Consider the following 24348-nt stretch of genomic DNA (forward strand, 5'->3'; position numbering starts at 1 on the left):
TAGGCTTTTAAGAAAACACCAAGTCAAAGAAAACTGCCCTGCTGAATGGTCTAACTGTTAAGAGAACAGAAACCAAAATTGTCAATGTGTTCTCAGCAGACGTCTGGCTACAAAGTATGTTTCACTATTCACATTGCCAAGCAACTAACTTGACAATGATAGACATCTTATCAAAAGTGAAGTAGTGATGACCTATAGCTGCTCTAAAGCAAAAAAAAGTTATGTGTAAGTATTTTACATATCTAAAGGCATCAGTATGTTTCAACTAAAGTGCTTATCAGGAGGTCGAACATTATCTAAACCCTCCTCCACCCACACTTTTCCTCTCTGTTGTTACTGTTGAGGTATGCAGCTGTGAAGAGTTTGAAATTTTCATTCTATGCTTTTGTTCAGTTAGAAATTACATAGTTAGAGGAAAATTATCTGAAAATGTCTGCCATACCTGCTCCATATTTGAGCAATTATGAAAGTAGGCCTTTGAAGCTTGTGGTCCTTTTGTCAGACAAAGCAAACCCTTCCTTTAGAATCATAGTCTCACCAATTAGACCAGTGCCTGCAAGGAATCAAATCAAGCCCATTAACTAGAGGTAATTTAAGCAGTATGAAGCCTAATCCAAACCTCATCACAGCATACCTTTTTATGACTTTACACACTCATGAACCTAATACTAAATTAGACCTAAAGTTCAAGCACATAAACACACATACTGAGTCTTTATAAGCTCTTGAATGTCTGCTATTTTGTTTAATCAACATCAAGAGATTTAAAGGTTTATAAAGACAGTTATGCCTACATCGTTCAGCTTCTGCAAATGTCATTTAATGATACTGCATGTAAACTTATAAACATTCTTCTCATGTAATACTGTAGAAAAGAAATATCCATATTAAATCAGTATCAGAAGTGGCTTTCACTGCTAATGACCAAAATTGAATTTGAATGGCTACATGCTCAGCCAAGTCAACAGCTGTCAAACATCTAGTATGCATCTGTGGATAGATAAAACTATAAACTTGCTCATGCACATACACCCGCACACACAGCAGTAAAAATGGCTTAGTCCAGTGGCTCCTCAAGTACAGGTCAAAGTCATCATGTTGCCACATTAATATGCATGTCATTGTTCACAGCTGGCTGCAAAATACACACACACACACACACACACACACACACACACACACACACACACACACACACACACACACACACACACACACACACACACACACACACACACACACACACACACACACACTCCTTGCCTCATCCCTTAAACACACAACAGTCAGCCATGCAGTCAGTGTGTTAGTTCTGGCCAGCTGACAGACAAACACACTTAAACACAGATCAGAGCCAGAAGCAGCAGTGGACAAACGCGCGCACACACAGCAAGGCTGACAGATACAAACTCCAATACACACACACAGAGATTACACAAACCTGCATCCCGCAGCCTCCAGCACCACAGGGCACCACCGCCACATCTGTGACCATCTCAGACACCTCAGTTGTGGGCAGCGGGGGTGAGAAAGTGCCCTGGGCGGCTGGCATGGGCTGGGATGGCCCTGGCAGTGGATGGTGTGCAAGGGAACAGCAGCAAGATGATGACAGGATGGATGGAGGAAAGGAAAGGAAAGGAAAAAGGTAAAATGCAGGAGAGGAGACAAAAAACAATCACAAGACAGACTGAAAGAGGAGGGTGAAGACAAAAAAACTGGAGGTAGAAAAGAAAATATAAATAAACTTATAGGTGGAATGAATAAACAGATGAAACATTACAGGGAAGGAAAAACGGGTTATAAACACACAAAAATAGAAAAAACAAAAAAAGAAGATGGAGAAAGAGGGGAGCCGGTAGTGCCCGTTGTGAGAACGGGTGCAGGGCACTGGCAGGAGGCAATAAGGCCAGGCTGTCCAGTGACCATCAGCCACACGTTTCTGTGTGTGCGTGTGTGCGCCAGGGACAGAAGAAAGGCTCAAGCGCCATTTTGGCTCTGCTGGAGTTGTTGCTGGGCTGGGCACTGGCCTGGTGGCACAGAGCACGCAATGTGTCTATGTGTGTACATATGTGTATGTGTGTGTGTTGCATTATGTTGTGGCATGCTTAACAGGATTAGAGGTGACCTGGTGAGGTCCAGTTGGTACCGGGACCATGGCACAGCGGCGCGCATGTGTGTTTATGTGTGTGTGGTTTGTATAATAGGATTAGCTGTTACCTGGTGCGGTACAGTTGGTGTGCTGGTCTGAACTGGACTGGACTGGGCTGAGCTGGGCAGGAGCTGGGCAGAGGGGAGCGTTGTGTGCATGTGTGTGTGTGTGAGTGTGGTGGCATGTATAATAGGATTAGGTACTACCTGGTGAGGTGCAGTTGGCGCTGGGCATTTGCCAGCTGTTCTGCTAGGCTCAGGGCTTCGGCCTGCCATTGGCTGCCGTCCTTTTGGACTGCCTCCAGATGCTGCCGACAGCCAACCAGCTCTGAGCTCAGCCTTTCCACTTCCTGTCCCGCAGAGATGGAAGGAGAGAGGAACGAGAAGGAGAGGAAATTGTTACAATCCACCTTACGCCCTCAGAAAAACTCAATGTTAAAGGCCTTCTCTTGCACTGTATAGTCACTATATACTCTGTATATCAGTGTTGCCACTGGACAGTCTGAATAACTGATGCCAGTACAAAAATTCAGGATCAAGGAAAAAAAAGCTTATTTGCCAATAAATCCATAGTTCACTTTCCTCAAAAAATACTAACAGCTAATAACAGATTGGCTGACTTAATGGCAACTGATCTAGTCTCATTCATCTAAGTAATCTTTCAATTGGTAGGTTGAATGCAGACGTACCTGTGCAGCCTTTTCCATTTGTCTGCTGGTCTTGGCGTTTAGATCTCTGAGCTCTCGCTCTGCTTCGTCTTTCTTCAGTTGGGCCTGACTGAGCTGATATCGCAGATCCACACACACCTACATGACAAAGACTCAGTAAAAACAGCCAATCCTTTGACTTACAAGTATTATTGTATACCTATTCTTTGCCAAACACCAATTGTGGATTTTCTTTTTATCATCCTACCTTATCATCATCAAATTAAAATTTATTTCAGGTTAAAGCTCACAAATGTAAATACAGTATTTTATAATACATGTCTAAATAGAGTTTCACCTTTCTCCTCTCCTAAATAGGCAAATTACTTATTATTATACTTTTTAATATTTATTATGCAATTACATATTATGTTTTTACAATTATTACATTTTGTGTTACTATTATTTAAATATTGTATTTTTTTTTAAATAAACAATTCCTGTAGCCCATTATCCATTGTATTGCTACCATCCAGGAGGAGATATGTGCATAATTTAATTAAAATCTGAACTTGGTCATTTTTCTTAACCTTATTTCTACATTTCTACAGCAGGTAAAAAATAAATACTGCAAAAGATAAACCTTTGCTGCCATCCAGTGGATTTATAAAGGCATTACAAATAGACAGTATCTGAGTATTATGGAGTATTCTTGCACACAGTATACCTTGGTATTGTCTTGCTCCTGACTGGTAAGTATGCGCAGAGTGTCTTCCAGCTGACTGGTCAGTGAGTTCTTGTCTCTGTGTGCTCTGTCAAGCTGTCCTTCTAACTCAGCAACACGCTGGGAGAGGCTGGACACCTGATATCCACATCATTTTTAATGAGCATTTCAGCAAAAAATATCAGCGTTTGCTCTTTACAGCAACTTTAAAATGTTCTACAAGAACAACCACCATACATGGGTAAAATATCTTTGAATAATTGTTAATGTTAAAAACATTAAGGTATTGTTTTAGGTTTTACATTGATACTGTATTTAAGTATAGGTTTAAAAGCAACCCTGTGGCTTAGAAATACTGTCCAAACATTTGGAGCCAAATAATTCCAGCCCAATTCTATACACCCAGACAAATTGAATATATAAGATTTACTGTATGTGCCAGCTCATCTTTCTGTTTCCGGATCTCAGCCCGGCCCTCCTCTCTGGCCTCAGTCAATCTCTCTTGTAAAGCCTGTAGTTCTCGTTCCAGCTGTTCCCTTTGTCGAGCCAACTCCCTGGACAACTGTTGACACTGCACTTCCACCTGTAAGCACCCATAATAGAAAGAGGAAAATAAATTTTAGAGAAAAGAAATAGCATAAATCTTTTAGCTAGTGAAGGTTTGACGAATCAAATGCTGCCTGAGCCAACACAACAGGAGAGATGTTTTTCTGACCCTAGCTTTGTGCAGATTTGCTTCCTCTGCCATCTCTACAGCCTGTTTGACCTGAAGACAGGCAGACCACTCCCTTTGTTGCGCCTCTTGCTGACTAGCTCGCACAGCACACAGAGCCACAAGTAACTCATCACGCTCTCTAGAAGATCAACAGAAAAGAAAATGCAGGAACAGCATTACAAAAAACACACAGTGGGATTTGTGCCTTTTGGTCCTAGATATTTACTAAACTGTAAAATAGCTAAATCTTCAGGGTACGATACAGTAATTATACGTAAAAAACTACAATACTACAGTACAGTCTACAGTATGTAGAGTAGGAAGAGTTGATCTGCTGTGGCTAAGTTTCGACTGATCTGTAGAAAGTGTTTGTGGGCCATGCATTTGTGCCTGTATTACCACTGACTTTGAGAGTCTGTCAATAGCCTGGACATGCAGATTTGTGTGAGTCCCAGCCAATACTGCCTCGTGCTGTGCACACTTCAGACACAACCCTGATACATGGGGAACTCCATCAGCCTTTGAAGCATTTGCATCATGTTTCTCCCTTTGTCTCAGACGAATCTTCACCTCCTCACACTCTTTCTGACTGACCGACAGATCCCTCCTGATGATAGAAGTAAAATATGAGATGTAGAGAAACAGAGAAAGAAGGGAGATCAGTATTGTTCTCTTAATGTCTAAATATGTAAATGCCTTTAAAAAGAAAGGGCTTTGGCTACTGGCTACACTGATTTCACAGCCAGAGTGGACACTGACCTTAGGGAGATGACCTGAGCCTCCAAGCTTTCAATCTGTGTCTGGTAAATTATCTTTAGCTGTTCCTGATTTTAAAAAAAACACAACAACACATTTTTAGACTGTCAAAACAATATTTCAGTAAAAAAATAACTCTTGAATATTTTTATACAAATAAGAACATTAATGAATACTTTATTAAATACTTTATTTGATCCCCTTGGGCAAATTGTTATTATTATTCCCACACTTGTCTTGGGATACACAACCTAACAACTTATAACACTGTGGAAACTTAACAGCTGCTGTGAGTCAAGTCATCACTTCTTGAAGGAGGTGGAACAAATCATTCTTACCAGCGCATTTTTCCATGTGTCGTGTTCTGCTCTTTGTAGCATGCTGTTGTCACTTTTAGAGGCTATGTGGGTGTTAGCTGCAATATTATCATGCACCTGGAGAATACATGAGAATTGATGATGAGGCACTATTCCCAAATAATTATCATTTCATTGACAATGCCAAGGTTTATTTAGATCGTACACCTTACAACACTCATTACCGTGGAGTTGCGAATTGTATAATCTTTTAGAGATTCATCCACGGCTCTGGATTTGATTTCGGAATGCAGTTTCTCATTCTCTACCACCACCACTCTGATCCGGTGTTTCATTGCCTGCAGCTCTTCCTGAAATCATGTACAGAGAAATCAGCACACTACTAAAAAGGGTCACAAATATTTAGTAAACAAACACACACATGCCAATACCTTGCAGAATTTGACCTCAGCTTCCAGGTGTTTGATGTACTCTGGCTGGTTATGAATCGTTGGGACCAAATCCTGAAAGACAGGCAAACTGGATCTTTCCTCCTCCTGCAATCTCTAAGAGGGGAAAAAAAGAGGCAAAACACAGCAGAACAGTGACACTGATATCACAGAAAAAGCCTCCATGATTTACGACATTTAACTACAGGGACTGACAGATAATTCTTTAATAGGTTTTCCTAAGAAACAAAAGCTGTATATTCTACCTTGGATGGAGACTGTTTCTTAGAAGGTGAGAGGGGAGCAGGTATATCTCTGCACTGCTTCAGTAGGAGGCTCTTCAGCTGATTAACTATAATGGAAAAAGACACCAAAATAGCATTTACACTTTTACAAGATTATGAGTAGGGAAATCTCTCAGTAATGCACTAAAATGTCTTAGCTGGAGGGCTGTGCCACATGCATTCACTAAGTCACCTGCTTCACTTTGTGTCTTTTGGCTCCACGCTGCCTTGTCCTCTTCTGCCAAGGTGGTGAAGAGGCTGCCATCACTCCCTCTGACTTCTTCCACCTCTTCATCAGCATGTAGCTGCTCCAGAGCACTGCTCAGCTGCTGGATGCTCTGGTTGGCCCGCTCTGAAAATGTACATACACAGTATAAAGTATCTTATTTCAGTGTCCCATGACAGTTGAGTTCGTGTTTGTGTACTTTTAAAACTACTTTCTTTTATTGATCAATTAGAGACCACAGAAAACGCTCACGGACAACACTTGATCATCACCCAAAATTCGAACAATAACAATATACACTTACTGGCCAATTACAGTATTTATAATCTAATATAATATCTAATGCATATAATCTAATGCAATCCAATACAGCAGCTCCGCTGTGAATTTTACTTTTATTTTTACAGGGTTGTAATTTTTCAGTTTCCAATCTGATACTGTCAACAAAGATGATAATCTTTCTGTGTTTATTATTGATGTCATAGTGGGTGGTGGGGTGGTACCAAAGTGTATTATGGGTAAGTGTAAGATGTTTTTTAACAGTGAGGCCATCACATAAGAATTAACAATAATTTTGTTCTTTACATTGCAAGTTTTGCTGGAGATTTTGCCTTGTCTGTTTTTGGTCTTCACAGTTTAGCTGGACGACGCAAAAAATTAAAACACATTACATGGATTTTGGGAATTAACGGCATTTAATAAAATTTTCAGGGGTTTTATGAATAAACATCTGATTGATAAGTGAAAAAAATAACCTTAATTTAATAATCATATTCCTTAAAACGAAAATAAACGTTACGAACAGCCCTGGTTCATTTAAGTACTTGATGTAATTAACAACTATTAATTATTAATGGATGCTTAACGCTACCTGATTCTATTGTGAATGCTGATATTGATGTCCTGATGGGCGTCTATGAAAGGGTTTAATAATCTGGAGGTGATGTGTGAATGAGAGCATGATAAATTAATGTTTAGATTTTTTAGCTAGTGAATTTCTACCAGGATGCTTGAGAATCAGCGACAGGTGGCAGTGAAACTGTTCTATGTACTGTAACTGTAGTAACTGTAACTATAGTTAAGTAAAACAAAACATTTAAGAATCAATTTTGAGACACTTTTAAAAGACTTCTTTGCCACAGTTAGTAATGTTAATGTTAATGTTAACGTTAATGTGTGCTGGGCTAAATAGCTAATTAGCTAACATTAACAGTTCCCCTGTTTAGCTAACGTGACTTTGTGATGTTAGCAAATTTAGCACGGCAAGGCGTTGACTTACGCCTCAGCTCCTTTTGGTAATCACCCAGCTGCTCCGCTTCCTCCTCATCTGAATCCAATGGTTTCATGATGACAAATCGGTGTTATTTCATGAAACGTTACAAACTAAACATGCTAGGCTAAATACAACAACTACACCAACAGCCATCATATCTGTGACGTCGTAACGGTCAACGAGACGCAACGTCCGTGTGTTTGTTTTGATGTACCTGCGCAGCCCGGCGGCGGTGCGTTTTAGGTAATACAACTATATCACCGCCCGATCGGGGCGTGCAGCGTGTACGGTAACAGCAAAACGAGTCCACTACCTGCTAACCACGCCCACCTTGGCAAACTCCAGGATGTGCTTCACGGGATTTGTAGTCATGGTTTGTAGTCACAACTAGGAGCGTCAGGTTTACTGTAACACTGAACTTTAAAATTACTATTGCAAGTAACTTTGAAGTGCACAGGGGGAAGTACGCAGATTTATTTTACTTAAGAAAAAGTACCAAGTGTAATGTAGTACTCAATACTGCAAAAAAGCCCATTGTATCCCATGGATGTGTTTCTTGTAATTGTGTTTTGTCTGTCCCCTAGTGGTGAAATGTGCTCCCTGCACTGTTTTAAAGCTAAAAAAAGTAATGTAAATGAGAGGATGTGATGCAAATAAGTAAATAATAATAATAATAAACGAGAGCGTTTGAATATAACTAGTGACTATAAACAAAGAACATCAGGAGTCCTGAAAGTACAGTGTTAAAGATCACTTTACACAGTGTGGCCACCATGTTCTGAGCGTTTGCTCCACATCACTTTCACTTTTTTTATTATCTCATTGTCCAATGAGTCACCATTGAGCACCCTCATGCACACAGAGACCTGCAGACAAAGACCAGATTGCTGAGACAAGGTGATTACTTGCGGGATTACTCAGAATTACTTTCAGATCTTAAATAGGCCAGATTGTGTAAGTGTGGACATTTCACTTGAAAGCCACATTTCTTTTGAGCCTTCAAAATGTATTTATTTAGTATTAAATTTACTCTGGGAAAATTTGCATTTGTATATTTTTTTTGTAAACAAGACTGCTGGAATAATAATAGATGTATCTCTGTAAGCAGACCAAATGAGACAAGTTCAAACTAGTTAAGAACAACTGAGCACACAGGAGCAACAAAGGACTGAAGCAGAACGACCTCATCTTAACTATTTTATCTGCATAATAGAGTATAAAAGACAGTTTTGTGTTTGAGTTTTTTTTTTTAAAAAGCCCTGGTAAAACTACTATTTATGACGAATCAACCCTGGTCTGAGTTCATGGAACACATTTAAACACATTTATAAACAGACAAGACAGTAGATTTTTGAATGTGGGTGATTATGTGTTATTAAAACAACTTTTTATACAACTATGTATTTACTTTCATACCCTTATTATTGCTATGAGTAGTTACAAATACCTTAAAAACACTTAAACTATCTAATATCTGTCATATTTGAATTAAAAACTTGCAAGGATCTGACAATACAAGGAATTCAAAGATAAAGTTTGAGAAGTTGAATATACTGTGTAGTACAGAGTACGCTGTGCTTTGTGTATTTCCTCTTTGGACCATTTACAACCTTATTTTGGCCTCAGGTTCTAGGCAAACATGACACATTGAGGGAGTTTCAAATGACAAAATGATAAGATCGTTTTTCAGTGCTGTGTGTGTTTGTGTGTGATACTGTTCGGTGGAAGTTTACGTCTCAAATCTATCTTTATTGCTGCTAACAAAAGGGTCAGTCAGAGGTTACCATAGATACATCTGCTTCCTATTTCACAATTGCAGATTAACTTCCTGTGGAATGAGTCCTGACTGTACTTTTGATGTTTTCGACATTTTAGTTTTCAACAGAAGAGGCAGTGAGTCAGACTTTGATGAGTTCATTCATAAATAGACTCTGCTGATCTACAGTTTTCATTCACATTTTTTTGTGACAGCTTAAACACAGTTTGGGTTAAATAGATTTTAAAATTAACTTGTTCCGTTGCTGTGTGATTTAGTACTGAAATCTGTTACACTGGTTGCTGCACTGTCAAATTCCAAGAACATAAAGGGGAACACTTTATTGTGCAACGCCTCACGCTAGTCTGTTTGATAGATTTTCACCATAAGGGCATATTCCCAAAGATGCATCACCTCTAACTATCCAGTAATATAATGTACCAAGTAAACAAGTACCTACTTTTGATACCACTGTTCTTTAATTGTGAAGGCACATTCTTTACTCATAATACAGCATTTCCACACTGTATTTTTGAGACCTACCTAATCCAATCCATCCATCGAAGGCATGTGCTGCATTAATTATCTAAAGATGAGGTCCGGACTTGTAGAAGAAACTTAACACAAACTAACTAAAAGCACAGAATGCATGGGTGTAGGTAGTATTAATCCAACCATACTGGCTAGAACTTGCCCAGTGTTTGGTTGTGTTTAAGAAGAGTAAATCTTAGTTATTAGTTCTTTTGTTCAAATTATTTATTAAAAGTAGACTGAATGTAGAAAATTAATTATTGGGTGTTGTAGTTGAACAACAGCTTTGTTTAGGCTTAGATCTTTGGCAAAGATGCAGTTTAGTTTTGTCTGTTTAACTGACATGTTTGCTTCATGGGATTATTTTATACAACAGTTGCATTGGGACAGTTCACTGCCCTACATCAGTGAAATACTCAACACAAGTGAAAAAAACAGCTCGTCTGCAAATAACAGTTATACTAGGGAGCGTTTACATGCTGGGTATTTCCAGGAAACCACATCAGCCTACCCATCTAACTGTGGTAGAAGCTGTAGGTTAAGCCTACGCAGTCACACACTTGTTAAATGTCACCTTAGCCCTGCCATAAAAATATATGTCTATGTATGTAATATTAACCATTCCCCACCTGACACCGCCATAACTCCCCTTGTTCCAAACTCCCCCCTCCCACTGCACAATGCACTCCTCCTGAGTGAACTGTGCTTTTTATGTCAGGGTGGGGGTTCCCATTTATACTTTTTTTCTTTTTAAATATGACATCTAACGTAAGCCTGGGAAGAACTGAATACTGACAAAAACAAAAAAAACACCTAAGAAAAACTTTGTTTGAAATTTTCATGCATGGAAATGTTTAACGATGTGAAAATAAAAAGAACAATGGAGGCGGAGAGAAGAAAAAGAGTTAACCCAGTTAGGTTATGGGGAAAATGGTGCACTCTGCCACATCTAAACCAAGTCTCAGTGATCAGTTATCTGGTGGCTTCTGCAGCACCCACTTTACTTCCTACACTGGAGATGGATTTGGTGCCAATACTATGCAAATGCTTTTTATCAGAAAAAGTATTTGGCAACACAAAGCGAAGCAGAGAGAGAGAGAGAAGCAATGCTGTAATAAGAGTGCAATGTTGAAATCTCACAGAGCACACGAGCATGGTGCATGTGCAAGCACACACAGCTGTGTCACATGCCCATGTTCTGTAATAGACACACACACACACACAAGAAGTACAGAGACAAGAACCACATTAGACAGTTTTCAGATTTCTTAATAAAAATAATTCATTTCAGGACAACATATAAATAATTATTGAATCACACAATACAGATATCTTGATATGAATAAATACTTAACAAATAAAACCAGGCTTTTTTCATACAATACCCTATTGTCGAAAAGGTCACACAAAGAAACTTCCACACCGTTTGCATGTTTTGTTACACCTTCTGGCCTTAAGTGGATGCACTTCCTACTGCTGGAATGTCCCTAAGCAAGTCGGAGTACCAGTCCTAAATACCTCAGCAGCTTAGACAAGTCATGTGCAACTTATGTGATCTTCTCCCAGTCAAGCTTAGTCAGAGCTCCAAAACTTTGTTAAGGAGTCCTGATGAACTAACCGCTAATTGGCCTTTAATTGATTAAGGTTAGTCTAGAGGTGATTAAAGCACACAGAGATCTACGTACAGGCCGTCAACACAAGGGCAGGCCTGACAGCTTCAGATACAGTTGAAAGAAAAGGCAGACCAAGAGCCTGTTTGTCAAAGTATAACTAGAGCCACAGATGGACATCTGCCTACTGCTGTGGAATTCTTCAGCATTAGGGGAATAACTGTTCCACTTGATATCACATTAGAGTTAGTCAGATGTGTTTTACGTTTCAGGTCATCTCTGTAGATAAATATTTCTTTGTATCTGGATAAAACAGACACACGTGGAAAATGCTGGCAATTTGGGGATTTTCAAAATGACATAAGGGCTAGTCTGTGGTTACACAGAATTGGAGATGTCTATCTGTCGCACTCTAGTTAGTTCAGAATGGTCCAGGCTGGCCATTTTTGAGGAGGTAACAACAACTGTTTGGCGACTGATGGCACATGTATTCTTTTTTTGGCAGAAAAAAAAACAAATATATCAAAATACATTAAAAAATCCTAAAGCAAATTTAAAAACAAAAGGAACAGGAATGTCAGTTTTGCTTATTCCAGATGCACACATGCGTGCGTTGTATGTGTGTGTGTTGGAGATGAGGCATTGGGTTGGAAGGTCCTATAACAAGGACCAAGATCCATATTCACAAAAGCATTTTATAGGTGGGAGCACCGATCGAGGATCACTGATCAGGCCCCGCTGGTCCATAAAATTTCAATCACTAGTTAAAGGCAAAACTTATCGAGGATCAGCCCCAATACTGTGCTGCTGTTGTGGCAGCGGCACAAAACACATTCAGATAAACAAGATTAGCCAAAGCAGGCAATGGGATTGCTCTCTGAAGTTTTGAAATTGTCGCCTTGGCACATTCAGTGGGGTGGAGCAGAGAGGAATGCATTTCTGTGGGGCGCATACAATCTCACAGAGCTGTGTTGGCATGTGCGTGTGTGTGCGTAAGTGTGTGAATGTGATGTCAAAGTGGATAATCATTCAGGCGTCACCATGTCATGTCCTCAGTTCTCTACATAGTTGCTGATCCCTTTCTGACAGGACTAGAGCTACTACATTGGCGTGTACATGTGTAGGTCTGTGTGAGCATGTGTCTATGCGTTTCTAGGTGCTTAAGTGATCAGTAAACAGGAAAACAACGTCCAAGGCAACAGATTTGTTTTGGAGGAGAAGAGGGGAAATAAGAGGAAGGAAAGGAGGAATAGAAAGCAAATAAGTTCTGTGTCTACTGTGTTCTCTGCCTTCTGCCCGCTGACACTGCCAGCATGTTGGCTACAATGGAGAGGCTTATATTTCTGTACATGTAGCACCAAAACTAGCAGGGGCCTGCCCTGTCTGTCTTGCACTGTATAGACACACGGTCTGTCCTTATTCTCCATATTAATTAACTCACTTCATTCAACAAATAAGTAGTATTAATAATGAGGTTGATTTGCCTCAACATATAACCTAACAAAGTAACTGACGGACTAATGAAAGAAATTTAATTCGTGATAATTTTACAATATTGATTGGGCAAAATCTTTTGTCTATTTTGGAAGTACACGAATGTGTGACTTTGGAGAACTAAACGTTAATTTTATTTCAAGATCTTCACTTGCTTTGACCAGTATTGGCTCACTTCTGCTTCCTACTTCCACTGATTTTTTGCTGGGCTTTCCCAACTACTGCATTCCTCACTCTACAGAACAAATGCTAGACAGACAGGCAGACAGATACACAGATGGGTTAGGACAGACAGACTGACAGGGGGTATAAATCCTTGGCTGTGGTCTAGAAAGCAATGTCAGATGCTTCTCCTTATGTCAACATACAATCATTTTGTCCGGCACGATTCACTACGTACCTCTAAATACATATTGTACACAAGAGTTACTGTAAGTCAGTTGCTCTGACATGTTGCCAAACCTCTCACCGTTTAAGTGCACAGGGCACATCAGATGATAATAAATGCACAAAGAGGTATTCTGTAGGCCATGTCTACTGCAAACACACATGCACGCACGCACACACACATGCACGCACGCACACACATACACTCTTACACATACATACACACAGACATTCACCCCCCACGTACACACACTCTCTCTTCACATTCTACATGGGGGGGTTTGATTTTCAGGCCATAAGGTTACTAGTTAGTCACTAGCTAGTTAGTTAGTTGGTTAGTTAGTATCAGAGGTGCATTGACTGGCATGGGGCGCCCATAGCTGGGCAGCGGCTCTAGCGTGCTAGCAATGTGTCATCATTGTTGTAGAGTGCGTGGGTGCGTATGTGGTCAGCCGCGGTAAATCTGTTTGAAGTGGTCACACTCATTGCAGTAGCCCTGTTTCTCTTGGTTGGCGTAGTGGTCGCAGCCTTGCGTCCGGCACCGCTGCTTGGACTTTTCTTTGGGCGCCTGCGCCCGTCTGCCTGCCTCTCTGCCCTGACCACGTGTGTGACACTCTGGGCAGAGGTCCGTGCAACCTGGAGACACATTACTGCAGCCACTTCGCCGGCACTGAGTCTGGGTCTGGGTCTGGGATTGCTGCGAAGATCTGGGTTTGGCTGCTCGGTCACGCTTTTTATAAAGAAAGGGGAAGCAAACAGAAATGGGAGAAAGGTCAGTCAGTCAGGCAAATGCTAACCAGCAGTGTAATGCAGGAGTTGAGAAAGTAGTGACAGTCAAGAATTTGTGATAGACCCCTACCATGACTAGAGGAGGAGAGTGTGGCGTGCGATGTGCCACTTGGTTGAGCCGTGCGCTTTGTTCTTTGACGTAGCATTTGTCGCAGTAGCCCTCTAGCATTGACTTCCCAACCGCACCACACCCAGGCCCACGACACCGTGATGTGTTTTGGAAGCCTGCCTCCAAACCATGCCGGCTCTGGACCGCAGCAGGGGGAGGGGTTAGGTCTGGAACAGACAACATGAGCAATGATCCCATATCCAACTAAACAAACTAAAGTGTTTGACATGACAGAAGTTTTTCCAGTTCAGTTTCAGGACTTACGGTGGTTGGTCTGATAGTCTACATAGCAAATAGTGCAGAATCCCAACTTCTCCGGCGTCCCAAAGAACTGGCAGCCAGATCTTTTACATGGCCGAGCCAGAGGGGTCTGCCAGGCTGTGTCCCTGGTCTGGCTCCAAACTGAAGACGAGGCCTCAGTCCTAGGGTTGTTCTGCTGTGGCTCTCCCCTTTCTGGAGCCTGCTGTCTCTGCATGCAAGGTGGACACAAGCCGTTGAATATCCTGATCACATCCTGTCTGCACATGCTGCAGCGCTCCGTTTCTGTCTCGCGGCCCCCCCACTGGGCCCAGCCAGAGCTCTGGGCTGAATGGGGAACTATTGCCCCTCCATTGGGGCCTGGGAGTCCTGAAGCAGCTGTTCCAGCTCCAGGGGGTCCATGGTTCTGCCTGGAGTTGAAGCAGCGCTCACAAAGTCCATCATGCTCCACACTAAGGGTGAAGAGGCATCCGGGTGTCTTGCACTTCATCGCATGGGTTTCACTGTACAGGCTGAGGCTGGGAGCAGTGGGTGGTGCTGAGCGGGGGCTGGATAACACCACCCCTCTCCCAGATGAGGAGGATTGGGGGCTGCTGCTTCGGACTCCTCTAGAGCTAACTTCAGTCTCTGATCCCCCTGTCACACCTACCCCACCTTGTACCCCTCCTCCCTTGGTCTGCACCACTCCTTCTATCCTTGCTCCTCCACCGACAGTAGCCTGCCGCTTCTCAAAGCATTCATGACAATGAGGCTGCGTGTCCACAGAGACGTAGAAGGTGCATCTTGGTGTGGCACATCGGATCTCAATGAGGGAGAGCTGGGAGACGGAGAAGGGGGGCGGGCGTTGTGGCTGTGCAGCCCATGCCTGCTCCTTGTCCTCCTGCCAGCGCTGGTACTCGTGGTTGACAAGCTGCAGGTAGTCCTCCATCAGGTTCATGTCTTCAGGGAGATTTCCCTCATCCAGGCTAAGGACAGAGACATACAATGTGGCTACGTTAAAAAAGCTGATGTGAACATTGTGTTGATTAAGTTTTAAGTACTTAAATAAGTAGTTTTATCAATTTAAGGGTACCGTGCAGCATTCATGATCCGTGTGGCATCGTAGCCCAAGCCTATAATGGGGATCTCTATCAGTAGTAGGTAGTCTTTGAGAAGTCTCTCTTTCTGCTGTTGTTCTTTCTCCATCAGGAAGTGAACTTTCAGCTCCTCGAAGCCCCCACGGCCTGGGTTGATCAGCGGTACTGCTCGGATCTCTATAAAATTTAAACCAATTGAAAAATTTAAAACATATCAGACATCAGGCTTTCTTCACTTGGACTTTGTCATATCAGCAACATAACACGTCTTTTTCCTACCTGGGCCACTGTCTTTGATAGTGATGAGGGGTGCAAAGTGCTGGGAGTCATAGCCAAGCACAATTGGGTATTTGTAGCATTCAGCAGGTGGCCAGTGTAGCGGCAGGTAAATTCCACCCACATTCAGAGGAGAGATGGAGGAGCCAGATTTCATACTCCTGACCACCTGGTCTGTTGAAAGAGATACTAATGATTTACCAGAGAACAGGTTATATGTACTTGAAGTACACATCATAGGAACTATTGCATAAAATCAAACCTTTCAGCAGTGCCAACAAGCACATTTTTGATTGAACTGTTGCATGAACATGCCAAAAAAACAGAAAATACTGTATCCCAACAGCAAATTACTGAATATTTACCATCCATATACTTTGTAAACATGACATACATTCAAACCAAAAGAAATGGGAGGTGAAACACTAAAATTAAGCATAATGCTGACGCAGGTTTAGCAAGATGGCTAACAGTAGTAATAAATAGAGATAATTAAAAAATTAATACCTGCAATGACGATGATGGGTCTGCGGAGAATGTTAGAGAGGATGAAGATGTGAATGTCCTCCAGAGAGTCAAACTGGAGGCCGCTGCTACTGGAGACTGGAGATGCCATCTTCACAATCTTGTCCCACTCCTCCTCCCAGTTCTGGGATAAAACATCCACAAAGAGTTAATGGGTTAAATTTGTATAAATCTAAAATTTCATACAGGGATGCAAAGTACAGAACCAAGGATTGCTCAATAACCTATAATTAATTCTATTTTAATGTCTTCATCTTCCTACCATGGTGGTGTATCGGAGTCCAGTCTGGGTAAACTCTTGTGATTGGAGCAGCTCTGCCTGGAAACGAGCTTTAAAGACACCAGTGTCAGTCTCTTTCAAAACACTATGGAGGGCTTTCCGGAGCACCAGGTCTGTGTCCTGAACACCAAGCATGTACTGAGAGGCTGCGTGGAGCAAACAGTTTCCATCTCCTATAAACACACAAAGCAAACAGGCAAACACACACAGTATTAGTACTGCAAGTAACTGACTGTTGATAGTACATGCAACTCAAACTTCTAAAATTGTGCAGTGGTATGTGCACATGCAAATGCACTTCGTATGCAGCATACATGACAGACAACTGCAGTTTGCACAAACGCAAGCGTTAAAAAAGTCTGGGGATTTCCAGGTTGTCAGGCCAGTTGCTGCACTATCTGGTATCGACACTATTATATGACCCTCACATGTCTGAAAGCTGAGCGTCTATCCAGCTAACCTTAGAAAAAACAGCCCCTAATTTACATTTTAGAAAGATTAAATACCACTCGTTTACTAAATTAATCTGCCCAGAATATCTATATGTTGTGTAGTTTCATAGCAAAGAAAGCTGCTTCCTATGTACTATACTAATGAACCAGGTGACACTGTGCTAGGTTTTTCAAAAGGCATTAGTGTGTGAGCGCATGAGCAATTAAAAATCTTGGAATTTTATTTAGTCTCCTATGGCAGCACAGGGTCTTTTTCTCATTGTGAAACATGAGAGCTCATGTGTGTCAATGCGTGTAGCTTTAAAAAACCCTGTTGCCACACTAAACACAGGAATTTCCCTGCGCTAACTTCTGCCTTTGTGCGTGTGTCTGTGTGCTCCCCTCCTATGATCCCTGCTCACCAATGCTACTCAGCTGGTCCTGGACTTTCCACAGGGGAGTGGCTCGGATAGGATGGAATGTTATCTACTTAACTACTGCTATCAACACCCAATGAAACCTATGATTAATGAGCGCTTAGATAACGTGTGTAGTCAGATGCACAAATATGTACAAATGTGCAGTAATGTGCATATTCTTGTCTGTCTTTGAGATCTTTTCACTTATGTTTTGTTGGCAAATGTTGACACGTGCCTGAAACGTACACACTCTGCATAACATTGCAATGTATGAAAATGAAACTTTCAGAGCAAGATAATCCTAATCGAGTTGTTCATACTGCAAGAACTAACAACTGTACAGATAAAGTGATTTAAACCACAGCTAAGAAACAGTTGGACTATATGACTAAATTATAAAGTGTTGAGTCCAAGATAAGCTTAGTCATGTCAGAGGCCAAACTGTAATCAGATTTATTTGTGCGTCAAGATGACAGCAATGTGAAATACAGTTGTTTTCATAAAAGCAAAGGAACATCCCACTGTACCGCTGGAAAAAACATCTGCCTCTATTTCAGACTAGCTAGCTGTTGTTGCATTTCGGCGCTCTTGCATCACTCTCAACAAAAACATAAAATGAACAGCTCTCTAGTGAGAAAATGCATCCTCAACAGCACCATCCTCAACAGAGATACTTAGACAGGCACACCGAAATAGTCACAAATACAGAAGCACACATGTATATTCAGTTCCTCTTCTGCACAAAAAACACAAAGACTTTTGACCCTGAATTGATTTGGCTGACAACTAAGGATGAAAGGCAGTCTGTTGGTCCCATCAGTCTAAATATAGACACTTCCTCTGTAGCAAGATGGGACAGCTCCTGAAAATAAACCAGCGGACAAGGGCCAGACTCAATCCATATCTGGTTGCCATCCAGGTTACACAAGTTTGCAACGTTGTGATTTCCAGTGAGACTCGAGGTTTGTGTCAGACATCATCCACCATTTCACTCTTTGTCTCCAAGCTGTCTAGTGAAACTAGTCCAACAAAACAAGACTATTTTTGCCATAGCACTAAAAAAACAAAACTGTTTAGCACCAAATAATGTGCGTATCACATTAAGTAGGGTAGAACACAGAGGCTGTTACTACAGTATGTAGAGTCAGTGTATTGTGGCTGAACAAATCCTGCCTGTTGGGGACACATGACAGACACTGGATGCTGTTTGGGAAAAACCCTCAGATGCATCTTAGACATTGAAGACAGAAGACTCACTGAATTTCAATTACGCATTTCTTTACTGGGTGGAGAAGTTGCATGAAACTGGAAAATGTGTATGACCGCATTATTTCACTTGCTAAGGGGTGGATATTTTATGAGGATGTTTAGCTTTTCTGCTTGTATTTCTTAGTCTAGCCTGGAGACTATATTTGGAAAAACCTGAACTAGTTGTGAGGTTTTAATTGTTTGTAAATGCACACAGCGGATGACAAGAGAAAGAGATTGAGGATTAACAGGTAAATTTAGGTCCCACATGATGTTGAGACTGATCTTTTAACAATGTTATGACTCTGAGAGGGTTGATTAATGGGACCTGATCTGGCTGGATCTTCATTCATGGACTTTTGGTCTCTCATGTTCCCTGTATGTGTGTGTGTGTCTGCTGAGCTTCGGTGACTCAGCAGTAGTCTGTCCGCTGTGTGTGTGTGTGTGTGTGTGTGTGTGTTGTCCGTCCTCTGCTCAAAGTCACGTCTGGGTCCTTCAGAGCTAGATGGCCCGGCTCTAAATTCTGTCTCATCTTTATGACATCATATTCACAAGCCAGGAAATTCCATCCAGGTTTCTGGCAGCAGAAGTCTGTCATCAATTCAGGGGTCTTTCTGAAGAGGAACTGTGTGTTGTTTGGACAGTAACTCATTTAGTCATTACTAACTTCTGAGCCAGCAGGGTCCCTCTAAAACACTTAATAATTACGAAAAACAACCCCTGGGAACATAACACAGAACATCCAGAAAGTTCCTCATCTATCCAGTAAATGTTCAAAGTAAATTCTGAGATGAGACCGATATAGGAATTTCTAAATTGTATGTGTTAATCGCTTCCTGTATGAAATAAACACATTATTTCCTCTGGAAAACAAGACAAAAGCAGCCTGATTTCCACTTCCTTCTTCTGTTGTGAATGCTACGGTGACGTTTTACCTTCAGAGATTGTTTTTTCCCCTCTTCTAAAAATAGACCTAGAGTTCTGTGCACACCAGAAATGTTTAGGTTACTGCAATATATGTAAAACACGATGAGACACAGCTGCATCTGGTTACATTTGATTTACCAGGGCCTGCTGGGCTGTGACACATCTGACAGTCATAAAGACAGCAACGCAAAATTAGTCAGGTGGGGATCTTAAGGTAAAATTAATTGAGATGAAGAATCACTGACATTCACACTCCTTATACGCCTACACAGAAAATGAGGGGACATACCCCTAAAGTTGTAAATTAAAAACTGGAAACAGTCGACTTTGAAACTTCATCAACAGTAAATAACAGTCCTACATGTGACGCCAGAGAATTTCCCAGTACAGAACTATGATCAGAGGTATTGAGACCCATGTCTGAATGTTTGTCTACCCCGGGATGTTCCCGTGTTACAACATCCACGTAACAGAAAACATGACTTAGCAATGGGCTGACTGAACTCAAACACTCAGCTCGGTGCAGTAAAACCAAGGGGGCTGCGAGATGAGTGTATGTGAAAGCGGAACCCGTGTTCCTTGATTGCTGTCATTTACGGTAACCCTCCTGTGAGTAATGACATCCTAAAATTTACATATCTAATAACCCTGACTCATAAATACATTACTCTTCTATCACTGAAAATGAAACAAAAGCAGAAAGAAAGAAAAATCACGTCTTCTACCCTGAGCAATGAAGATGGCAACAGTTCCTGAAATCAAGAAACAAAACTTTGACATCAGCTCTGTGACCAATTCGTTACCAGAATCTCCTGCTCCACAAACCAGAAACCTGCGGTAACACCTCACCAAACTGTTCCCAGCTTCACGGAGCTTCACACAACGCTAAGACAATCACAGAAACCTCATTTACAGCTGACTCCAGATTCTCGTACAATTCCTAAACGGGAGCGAAATCCGTCTTACCATTGGTGCGTAACGGCACCATCTTCTTCACCTCCCGACACCAGTTGAGCTTCTTCTCCTGCTCCAATGAGGCCTGCATGACTCGGTCCAGGATGGCGGCCTGCACCACCTCCCTGAAGGCCTGCGGGAAGTGGTTCATGGCAATCATCTCCAGCGTGTAGCGGTGCATACCCCGGAGGTGGTGCATCAGGCCTTCCCGGGCAGCCGGCTTCACCACGTCATTGGGCACTCGCTGACGGATCTTGACCGCCTTCAGCAGGTTGGAGACAAACAGGAATTTCGGGAGGAAGTTCTGACCCTGTGACATGGCGGATAGGAGGCCAGGTGGATGGAAGGAGGGGAGGAAGAGGAACGAGGAGAAGGAAAGGAAGGAGGAGGAGGCACCAACCGCCGATGACCGAACGTGGAAACTGGGTGGAGAGAAGAAGCACGGACATGTTATTTCACAGGAGAGTATAACATAAATCATCAAGTCTGGTAGGACTAGTGGGAAATTTTCACTGGAGATTCCCCATCCCTATTAATTGAGAGTCAAAAGAACTTAATTTACGGTTTGTTCAGGGAAACCACCCAACACACAGGCTCATGCCACTCACAGAGGCTGTTTGGTGCTTTTTGAGTGGAGGATATAGCGGGCCGAACAGAATCAAGTACACAAAGAAGCTTTTGTATCCTTGTTGATTCTTTTAATTCTTCTTTTTGTCTTGATTGTTCTTGAGAGTTTCCCCCAACAGGGCATCTCAGTGTCTCACTGAGCTCAAAGCCATCTGGTGTTTTCCAGACATCAAGTAAGGACCAGGCAGGGCCTCCCAGACCGCTTGGAAGGCCTCTTTCTGGCCCACACCTTTCTCTAGAGGGCAAACGCGTTGGCCTGCATTAAATCTCTGTTCAAAACAAAAGCGAGGCTAGGAAGTATTACATTTTCAATAAGGGTGTCAGTACGAGACTGGAGTTTCAGTACAGATATCAAAATGATGCTGTTCTCGGTATCAGTTTGAGGAAAGAAACATTTTTCCATGCAGAAGTGAAAGTTCCCATCAATCAATGTTTAATACTGCAATGATGAAAGCAGCTGGACAAAGTAAAACACAACATAAAGTTTGTCAAGTATCATGTATCATGAAATTTCCCTTTGAAGGATACATAAACAAATATTAGATATCCACATGCAGGACACGACTGCTTTAATACTTAATACTACTGTATGTTTTGGTTAATACACTATTAAGATGATGTTGTCTGTGAGTAGTAGATGTGTGTTTAACAGTGTTAACTGGGTTTTAAAGGAGTATTTCAACTAAAACGACGAGGCTGTCGGCACACTCACGGTTCACAGGAAGTTAAAAGTGATGGTCAGCAAGTAGGGCCCGGAGTTTGACTGACTTCCAGCGACATCCTCAAACCAACCGGCTGGAAGCAGCAAGTTCACGACTGCAACACTTGAATTCCCCACTTTTGCGAACAGTGGCCTTCGCTACTCAAACAGCAGCAGGTGCAACAACAGACTAGGCCGTGCTAAAAGGGGGGCTGCTGGCTCACATGAGGGACACACAACAAACACCTGGACGTCAGCGGGGGAGGTGATGGGGGGGCATGTTGACAGCAGTCGTCCCTCGCTGCTTGCTGCGCTGGCACCGCCGCTCGACTCGGAGCAGACGCACGGCGGCACCGCGCCTGACGCTGCGCTTCAGGGTGACTGGCTACACACAAACACAATAACAGGAGACTTCGCTGACGTTCAAAGCTTACGTAATTCCAATGACAAGTACCTCCGACACAATGTAGCGTTCAATCGCGCCTCACATCGCGGGTATCGACGCCGTGCGGCGGCTCCGACCGTACAATTCACCGCCTTTAAAGCCCCGCGATCCGCTGGAGGGTGACGTCTTTGTAAACAATGGCTGTCAGAGCCGCTGTCGTGAGCAGGCTTCAAGCTTCCTCCATGTCCCCAGAAACACGACCACACATGACTCAAGGCCCAAACGTGTGGTAGCCGCCAAGTCTCGCCTCCCTCCCTCCCTCTCCCCCCCCCTCCTTGGTAAGAAAGGTTGTCCACATGGGGAGGCGCAGGCAGGCAGGACGGCTGTCTTACCTGTGTAATATGTCGGGGTAATAACAAAGCCCTCCCGGATGCTCAGGCTAGTCCTCTCTCAGCCACTTCACTCAGCCTCACCGCAGCGGTGCTCGGCGCCATTCAACCTGCTCTTTGCTTCAGTATCAGCTCTGTGTTGGAGCCGTCGCAGCTTGCGAAGCCTTTCAAAAGACTATGCGCGTCCGCTAACGATAGTTTTTAAAAAAAGGGAAAAAGTCGAGGGGATTTCCACACGGGGACTTTCCGTCCACCCATTTTCCCTCTCAGTCACAAACCTGTTTTAGTTACAGTTCACCGCCGCCAGGGGGGGTCTCTATCTGTCTGAGTCACTACTGAAAAGCATATCCCACCTACTGTGCACAAAGGAGCGTCACTGAGGGACACAGACAGGTCGCGTCACAATCTATTTCACAAATAAATCACTAGCCCGTCTCAGCAAATGAGTAAGGAAAACGAAACAACAGCTCATCACGGCTCGCTGACTGCATGCGTGTGTTTATTTGTGTATTTATGTAGGGATGAGAGCAGGTATTGCAATGATGAGGTGATACTGTTTTGACTGACAGGAAGTCGGTGGGATTTCATGTCTTCCTTTAGGAAACTTCAGTAGCAAATTGTAGTTTCTGTCTGTCTCTTTACTTTACTTGTTAGTAAGTTAGATTATTTAATTTTTTATTATTATTATTTCAAGTAAGGTAAGTTTTCTCATGCAAGTGCTCAGCACATGAACTTCTATGTGAAGTGGAGTTGCACTTAAGGCAAGAACACAACTAATTAGAAATAAAGATAAAAAGTGCTTTTATCACAAATATTGCATTAAAAAAATCCACATTCATTTTTGTTTCTATAGAGTAATGAAACATGAAATATTGAAGTTCGCCTTCAAACCTAAATCACATTAGTGACATACACCCGTATGTGGTTGTGTCAGAGATAAAACACTTATAATCAATGTGTCAAATCAAAATGCACCTGTGGGTTATGGTTAGTAACAGGCTGCATTAATAGGGCCTCCAGTTTGTGGTAAAGTACACCAACTGTTTTCTGCGGCGTACCAATATAGAGGCTACCAAAAGAAAAGCAGTCACAACTGTGTTTTTGATCCAGCTGTCGTGTTTGTCTTGCTGCTGTTGCATGTGGAAGCATGAGGCAGAGTGTCGTGACACATTTAAATGGCATGAGTGGAAAAACACTAAACTTGCCGTTGTGTGCTTGGATATATCAGGTCAATAAATATAGGTTCATGCATGTTTGAACCCAGAGTGGCACATTTAAGTCGTCTTCATTATAGGGCTGCGATAAACTAATTAATCTTTAATTTTTTGTTCATAATGATTTAAAATGAATTGTCATGATCATTATCACAATTTCTGGCAAATCATTGTATCCTCAACTAGCTACCAGATTAATCAATTAAATTATGATGTTACTGTGCGACTTCAGTGGAAACACTCTTATTGTTTTCATTTTGATATGAAAGCTAATCTAACCACAATCTCTGTAATTCTAAGTAGTGTCTGTATCTGATTTCCAGATGTTTCAATATGACATGTAAACACGAGAGGTCAATCAGGAGTAAAAACAACATTTAGCTGTTATCTACCTGTTGTTATCAAAGTAAAATTCACCCGCCTCTGTGCTGATTCACTCCTCACT

At 42.2% G+C, this 24348-nt stretch overlaps 2 protein-coding genes across 7 annotated transcripts in view; both read right to left on the reverse strand.

The window, feature by feature from the left end:
- sdccag8 (SHH signaling and ciliogenesis regulator sdccag8) overlaps positions 1 to 7697 on the reverse strand; it is a 41364-nt gene extending 33667 nt beyond the window's left edge. For all 4 annotated transcript variants that reach the window (XR_003298577.1, XR_003298578.1, XM_026354501.1 and 1 more), the window contains exons 1-13: positions 7525 to 7697; positions 6213 to 6371; positions 6002 to 6087; positions 5739 to 5852; positions 5532 to 5657; positions 5329 to 5424; positions 4994 to 5058; positions 4641 to 4841; positions 4235 to 4373; positions 3950 to 4102; positions 3523 to 3657; positions 2838 to 2954; positions 2356 to 2498 (exon numbers count right to left, since the gene is read on the reverse strand). Coding sequence is in view for 2 of the 4 variants with exons in the window: in XM_026354501.1 (XP_026210286.1) it covers positions 2356 to 2498; positions 2838 to 2954; positions 3523 to 3657; positions 3950 to 4102; positions 4235 to 4373; positions 4641 to 4841; positions 4994 to 5058; positions 5329 to 5424; positions 5532 to 5657; positions 5739 to 5852; positions 6002 to 6087; positions 6213 to 6371; positions 7525 to 7591 (1601 nt within the window). In the remaining 2 variants the exon portion in view is untranslated. The remainder of the gene's footprint in view (positions 1 to 2355; positions 2499 to 2837; positions 2955 to 3522; positions 3658 to 3949; positions 4103 to 4234; positions 4374 to 4640; positions 4842 to 4993; positions 5059 to 5328; positions 5425 to 5531; positions 5658 to 5738; positions 5853 to 6001; positions 6088 to 6212; positions 6372 to 7524) is intronic.
- Positions 7698 to 11052: 3355 nt separating this feature from the next.
- Positions 11053 to 22967, reverse strand: tnfaip3 (tumor necrosis factor, alpha-induced protein 3). Of its 3 annotated transcripts, none has more exons than XM_026354498.1 (9): positions 22693 to 22967; positions 20601 to 21010; positions 16592 to 16782; positions 16312 to 16453; positions 15808 to 15978; positions 15525 to 15705; positions 14459 to 15417; positions 14156 to 14361; positions 11053 to 14026 (listed from the first exon to the last, which is right to left on the reverse strand). In XM_026354498.1, exons 2-9 carry the CDS (start codon positions 20905 to 20907, stop codon positions 13745 to 13747), a joined length of 2439 nt encoding a protein of 812 aa, XP_026210283.1. In that variant the 5' UTR covers positions 20908 to 21010; positions 22693 to 22967; the 3' UTR covers positions 11053 to 13744. The 3 variants fall into 3 exon arrangements, with proteins under 3 accessions (XP_026210283.1, XP_026210284.1, XP_026210285.1); XM_026354499.1 differs by lacking the exon at positions 22693 to 22967 and adding an exon at positions 22370 to 22589; XM_026354500.1 differs by lacking the exon at positions 22693 to 22967 and adding an exon at positions 21928 to 22328.
- Between the last annotated feature and the right edge of the window lie 1381 nt (positions 22968 to 24348).

Source organism: Anabas testudineus, chromosome 15 (assembly GCF_900324465.2).
Source record: "Anabas testudineus chromosome 15, fAnaTes1.2, whole genome shotgun sequence".
Lineage (NCBI taxonomy): Eukaryota > Metazoa > Chordata > Actinopteri > Anabantiformes > Anabantidae > Anabas > Anabas testudineus.

What these genes read in the sequence shown, in the direction of transcription:
- tnfaip3 (XM_026354498.1), bottom strand. Translation starts at nt 20,907, where the DNA reads ATGTCACAGGGTCAGAACTTCCTCCCGAAATTCCTGTTTGTCTCCAAC. An exon ending in GACTCCGATACACCACCATG is followed by an intron (nt 16,454 to 16,591) that starts GTAGGAAGATGA and finishes GTTTTATCCCAG; the next exon opens with AACTGGGAGGAGGAGTGGGA. An exon ending in ACTCTCCTCCTCTAGTCATG is followed by an intron (nt 14,027 to 14,155) that starts GTAGGGGTCTAT and finishes CTTTATAAAAAG; the next exon opens with CGTGACCGAGCAGCCAAACC.